The sequence below is a fragment of the Equus przewalskii genome, chromosome 12 (assembly GCF_037783145.1).
Source record: "Equus przewalskii isolate Varuska chromosome 12, EquPr2, whole genome shotgun sequence".
NCBI classification, from domain to species: domain Eukaryota; kingdom Metazoa; phylum Chordata; class Mammalia; order Perissodactyla; family Equidae; genus Equus; species Equus przewalskii.
The window spans coordinates 19,279,171-19,285,170 of NC_091842.1; the positions used below are offsets into that span (position 1 = coordinate 19,279,171).

At 50.2% G+C, this 6,000-nt stretch overlaps 1 protein-coding gene across 2 annotated transcripts; it reads left to right on the top strand.

Moving 5' to 3' along the window:
• The first annotated feature begins 1,854 nt into the window (after positions 1-1,854).
• LOC103547248 (apoptosis-associated speck-like protein containing a CARD) lies at positions 1,855-5,753 on the top strand. Of its 2 annotated transcripts, XM_008514343.2 has the most exons (3): positions 1,855-2,590; positions 2,879-2,935; positions 3,280-5,753. In XM_008514343.2, exons 1-3 carry the CDS (start codon positions 2,317-2,319, stop codon positions 3,534-3,536), a joined length of 588 nt encoding a protein of 195 aa, XP_008512565.2. In that variant the 5' UTR covers positions 1,855-2,316; the 3' UTR covers positions 3,537-5,753. The 2 variants fall into 2 exon arrangements, with proteins under 2 accessions (XP_008512565.2, XP_070424041.1); XM_070567940.1 differs by lacking the exon at positions 2,879-2,935 and having other exon boundaries at positions 2,192-2,590.
• Positions 5,754-6,000: the final 247 nt, after the last annotated feature.

Here is a 6,000-nt window from a genome sequence, read left to right on the forward strand (position 1 = left end):
AACTACCATTCCCTATCCCAAAGGGATTATTATAAGGCTTAGAAATAATGCATGTGAAGGATCATAGCCCAAAGAGGGGCTCAAATTTTCATTATTTCTTAGAAAAAAATGACACCTGATGAATGCTGGAGGACAGGCAGGAACTCACTAAACACACCAGAAGGGGAAAAGACGCCAAGCAGAGAGTAGGTGCCACATGTGCAGAAGTCCGGAGGCCAACAGGGTAGAAGGTATTGCTGAGGAGGTTGGCAAGGGCTTTGAAGGCCAAGCCAAGGAGTTTGGACTTGATTCTGAGGGTCCTAGGGAGTCCAGGGAGGTTTCTGAGCAGGGGAGGGACAGGATCAATGTATAGGCTAGGAAGACGTAGCCTTCTGGCCACAGTGCACAAAATGAGTTGGAGATTCCGAAAGGATGAAGACCAGTGATAATAAACAGCCATGAGCCAGGGAACACCGGCTGTTGGACCAAAAATGTCGTCCATGGTGAGGATGCTGGCACATAGTACTACCCAGCTCACCTGGGGCAAAAAGCACGAGGATGGGGAGCAGGGCCCTGCTACCCTGCTGGAAGCTCTTCAATACAATATGCTGCAGGTAATACAGCCTCATTCATTCCTTCATTCAGCAAATCTTCACTGAGCACCTACTACGTCCCAGGCACTTTCTTGATGCTGGGGATTCAGCAATGAATAAGACAGACAAGGTCCCTGCCCTCATAGAGCTCACATTCTGGTGAGGAGATGGATGCCCAATAAATGTATAATATGTCAGGATCACATCACCAGAAGGAATGGTGATTGTTACCACCCAGCTGGAAGGGAAAAATGAAGGATTCCCAGTACCCACTTAGGAAGGAGAGCCAGCATTCAAACTAGGAGCTGTATGGCTTCAAGTCCATGGTCTTCAGCTCCTGGAAGCTGCCTCCCTTTGAAGAGCTTATATGTAAGGCACACCTTTCACTACTGATATCTTCCCGATCGAGCCACCAGGCCCGTTCATTCATTATTGATTCCACAAAGATTTATTGAGCACCTGCTATAGGTCAAACACTGCTCCTGATGCTGTAGATAGAGCAGTGATCTGGACAGGCCTGATTTACAGACTACTGGGAAGACTGACGCTAAACAAATACACCGAGTTAGTTATAATTTTGTCACAATTGCTATGAAAGCTACAAATAAGCAGCAGGTATTATGACTAGTCTGGGACGGATTCTAAACCTGGTCTCTGGGAGGAAGTGACATTTAACTTGAGACCTAAACTTTCAAGATTTTGTCAGGCAGACTGAGGAAAGCGCATGTGCAAAGGCTTGGAGAAGTGAAGGAGCCTGGCACATTTGAGGAACTGAGAGGTCACTGTGGTTGGAACTTCGAGATGGAGAGCAGGGTGTGGTACAAGACAAAGTTGGTGAGGTCCTGAGGGACCAGACCAGCGGGGCCTTCCCACACATGTTAAGGGTGAGTTAAGGATTCTGGGCACAGCTTGGGCTCCAACACCAACCTGTGCCACCTCTTACCTGCTCTTTTGGGTCAAGCTACCTGGGCCCAGAGTGGCTCTCCACCCATGACTTCCTTCCAGTCAAGAATTTTCTCAATCATTACAAATATTTCTTGTGATCACTTCCCAAGAAATTCAGCTCCTAGGACCAAATTCTGGCTCTCCCAGGAAACATTTGGCAAAGTTTCAGGAGCCATCAGGTAGCCCATGTTACCTTGGAATATTTGCTAAGTGAATTTGAGTGTTATTCTCCCCATCTCACAGATAAGGAAAGTGAGGCTCAGAGAGAGAAAGCACACACAGCTGTTCTCTACACTTTTTTTTTTACACCTCATTTTTCCCCAGTATCTGGAATTTGGGAAGCTACACGGTTTTGGTTGTTAGGATTCTGTGATTCTATGGTTCTAAGACATGTGAGAGAGGATGGTAAGGTTCAGGGAAAGCTAGAGATTTCAGGGTTCTAGAATTCCAAGATTCTAAGCCTGGAAGCTCCAACAAACCAGGTTCCTGGTCTGTGCTAGCAGTTAACGCAAGCCTGGAGACGCAGGCGCCACCCATAAGCCCCTCTCCGCTGGATCTGCCAGAAGGCGGACAAGCCAGAGGATGCGATCCTGGCGCCCTCCGATGGTCAGGGGATCGAGTCTGCAGACGTTAGTGGGTGGGTACCGACAGGGTAGGCGGGGGCACCCTATGCTGGAGGGCAATATGGGCTGGAGCAGAGGCGGGGAGTTCCAGGTCCCGCCTCAGAGCAGACTTCCTGGTCGAGGGACTCTCCGAGTGAGCTGCAGCGGCGGAAACGGCAGCAGGGGACCCCAGAGCCATGGGGCGCACGCGCGACGCCATCCTAGAGGCACTGGAAAACCTGACCGCCGATGAGCTCAAGAAGTTCAAGATGAAGCTGCTCTCAGTGCCGCTGCGCGAAGGCTACGGGCGCATCCCTCGTGGGACGCTGCTGACCATGGATGCCATGGACCTCACCGACAAGCTCGTCAGCTTCTATCTGGAGGCGTACGGAGCTGAGCTCACGGAGCTGGTGCTGCGTGACATGGGCATGCAAGAGACGGCAGAGCGGCTGCAGGAGATCACGCGCAAGGGTGAGCACACCCCCTCTACGCCTGGCAGGGGTCCCGACGCCCCCCCACCCCCCACCCCGGCCCTCCTCCAGTATCCTCTCCCCTACACACCCCCAATCTGAACGTTTGCCCCTTGGGCTCTTTCGCTTCCTGTTCCTCCTCCCCTCTAAGAAAAGCTCCTCCTGCCAGGCGGGGAAGCTTCCCGCTCTTGGTCCTGACCTTTGCTTCCGGACCAAGGGGCCTCTGACCCTAGAGAGACTGGAGATACCGGAGGAAGGGAAGGGAAGCACTTAACTGATTTCCTTACAGAACCTGGTGCCACACCAGCCCTGATGAAGGCTCCTCCCCAGATGGCAGCCAAGATAGGTGAGGCCTTCACACCCAACCTCGCCTGCCTGGGCACCTCTCCAGCCCCACCCCACAGCACCCCAGCATAGTCCATCTGCAGTCCCAGGCCAACAGCACTGGGAGAGGGCAGGCTGGGCCAACCAATCCCACCTTGGCCCAACCTGGTTGGGGGAAGAAAGGGAGACAAAGTTATACTCATCTCACTATATCCAGAGTCCTGGTGGACTGCCGCCACCTTAAGCTTCACCCCTTAGGGCTGCATTCAGAGCAATTTCTGAAGAAAGCAAAGTGTTCAGCAGGGACGGGCCCCAACACCCTCTCTGGGCACCAGGCTCACCTGCTCTCCTCCCTCCTGCCCCTAGCACTGCACTTCATGGACCAGCACCGGGCAGCCCTCATCGCACGGGTCACAGACGTGGATGGGGTGCTGGATGCCCTGTATGGGAGGGTCCTGACAGAGGAGCAGTACCAGGCAGTGCGGGCAGAAATCACCAATCCAGCAAAGATGAGGAAGCTCTTCAGCTTTGCTCCAGCCTGGAACCTGACCTGCAAGGATCTGCTCCTTCACGCCCTGAAGGAAACCCAGCCATACCTGGTGGCTGACCTGGAGCAGAGCTGAGGCATCTTGCCCAGCAGCCGCCCCCCACGTGACTGTTGGCATTCCAGGCATTCCAGCCAAATCGTCCTGAATCTGATCTGTTTATACACAATATATGAAAAACCAGCTTGCACTTCTGTTTTTCCTACTCGCAGCCTGACAGCACTTGCAGGATACATACCCAAATGCCACAGCAGCTCAGGTGAAGCTCTACTTCACTGCCTGTTCCCAGGGCAGCAGGCTCCCCAGACACTTCATCCTTTCTGCCTCACAGTCACTGCGGAACATTCCCTCATTCACCATTTGGTGACTCCTCCAGTGCTACCCCAGAGGGTCTGCCCTTCAGGCTACAGCTAGCCCTGTGACCAAGGTCTAAAAGTTAAAATACGGTTATGTACAAAGGGTGTGGAACTGTGGGGGGTCAGATCTGTCAGAGGCATTTAGAAACAGACTATATGGCTTCTCATTTTTCTTCCCTAGGAAAAAAAGTAATTGTAAAATTAGAGTAATTTTCAGAGACACGAAGTATCATCTAAACGTAAGACAGAAGAACACAAGCCACCAAGTGTAATTCTAGGGTTCCTTCTGGCACTGGCACCATCACCAGCAGGCTTAGTTGCTCCCACTGCTCCCTCCCACCCCCTGAAGGAAGGGGTTATAGGTTATACTTCGCTCAGAAAACATGCCAACCACAAAAACATCTAGGAAATGAGTTCTACTGTTTCTTCTCTTGCCTATAACAGGAAATACGAGTATTTCTCTCTAGCAAACAGCTCTTTTAAAGAGCCTTTCCAGAGGCTATTAGGGAACCAGGATCCCAAGCCTACTTCCTGAGTACACTTTGTACCCAAATTCTGGCCTGGGGGGTAGGGGGGGCTATGCAAAGCAACAGGCAGGGCCCAAGAAGGGCCAGTATCCCATACTTAGGAGTTAAATCATCAGACACCGGGGGATCCAGGTATGAGGGTACAAGGTGATTGGTTCTGTGCCATTCACAATAATACATCAGCCCACAATGACAAAGCTGTGTGAAGACTTCACTTTGAATAACCCCACCTAGGTAACACAAGAATTAGCAAATGCAGTGTGTTTATTCCCCCCGCACACACTCCCTCAAGGGTCTATGTACAATCTCATTCTGACAGTCTGTGTCTAACACTTCCCTATTCTGATCTACTGGATCAACAGAGCGACAAGAGAAAACAAGTGGTTTGCTATAGGAGGAAGCTACCAAGAAGCCAAGATGTGACTACTGTCAAGGCTACATGGTCACATGAGACTGCTCCTAAGCCTACTCACGACTCCAGGAAAGCTGAGCTTCCCCAAAATAGGGAATCAGCCCTAACACTAAGCATCCTGTGGGCTCATCTTTGTTTAGCCAACCATTCCCACAAAATACATGCTGATGCTCCCTATTCCATCCTCAACCCTCTTCTACCAAGTCTTCTTGAGTCTTATAATTCAAGCCTTATTCAATCCAAGATGTGTTCACTTATATGTCCTGCAAGGACCTTACCATTTCCAAAACTGAAGTTGTCTTCGTTTTACCATCCCTTGACATATGGCAACAGCAGCAGCCTAATCAGAAAACAAGAAATCCTAGTGTGTTCCATAAAACCCAGATTTAGTCAGTCTTACTGATGCTAGCTCTTCCAACATCCAAGACCAACATCCAACTAATATTCAAGACTAAAAGTCTTGCCTGATGCTAGCTCTCCCAACTTACATCCAATCACCTTCCTTTTCAACTTCACTGCCCCCACCTGGCTTGCCCGTGTCCTACCTGCAAGAGGCCTCCTCCCTGCCTCTAGTCTACCACCTTCAAGGGCCTGAGTGACCAAAACTGATCATGGAAATAGACTGTCTCACTTCTAACATTATACCTAAACTCTCCTTCCAGCCGGGCCCTTAAGGACCCCATCATCCAGCCTCTCCTAATTTCCTCTTCATATACCCCATGATCCCAACAACACTATTTGCTCACACACCCCATGCCCTAGCACATGCTGGTCTCTCAACTCTGGACACCTTGAAATCTACCTGTCCTAGCCTGCCTTCCTCTGGGCTCCAGTGGCACTTCCAGTGCAGTGTCTCGTGGTAAAGTAAACCATATTGTATGGTCTATTTTCACATTGGACTCTCCTCTTAGACTAAGCCTAATAAAAAAACATCTTTCCAACTTCAGTACAAGTGCCTTGCATGTAAAAAGTAATCAAATAAATGGCAGTTACTGTGAAACTTTAGTGTCTAACAGAGGATTTTTTAAAAACTTCACAGGAACCTAATGATTCTCATGAGATGGGGCCATAGCTAACACTTCCTTAAACAAGAGACACCCTTAAAAAGAGCAGCTAAAAAAACCAGTGCAGGCCTGAGGCAAAAGAACTGGCTCTAAGAAACAGCTCCTAGAGAGCCAGCCTTGTGGCTAAGTGGTTAAGTTCGCCGCGCTCTGCTGTGGCTGCCCAGGGTTTTGCCGTTTCGAATC

Bases quoted from the DNA above. Each gene is read 5' to 3' on its own strand.
- LOC103547248 (XM_008514343.2), top strand. From the start codon at position 2,317: ATGGGGCGCACGCGCGACGCCATCCTAGAGGCACTGGAAAACCTGACC. The intron at 2,591-2,878 runs GTGAGCACACCC...ATTTCCTTACAG, and splicing joins GCAGGAGATCACGCGCAAGG to AACCTGGTGCCACACCAGCC. The intron at 2,936-3,279 runs GTGAGGCCTTCA...TCCTGCCCCTAG, and splicing joins CCAGATGGCAGCCAAGATAG to CACTGCACTTCATGGACCAG.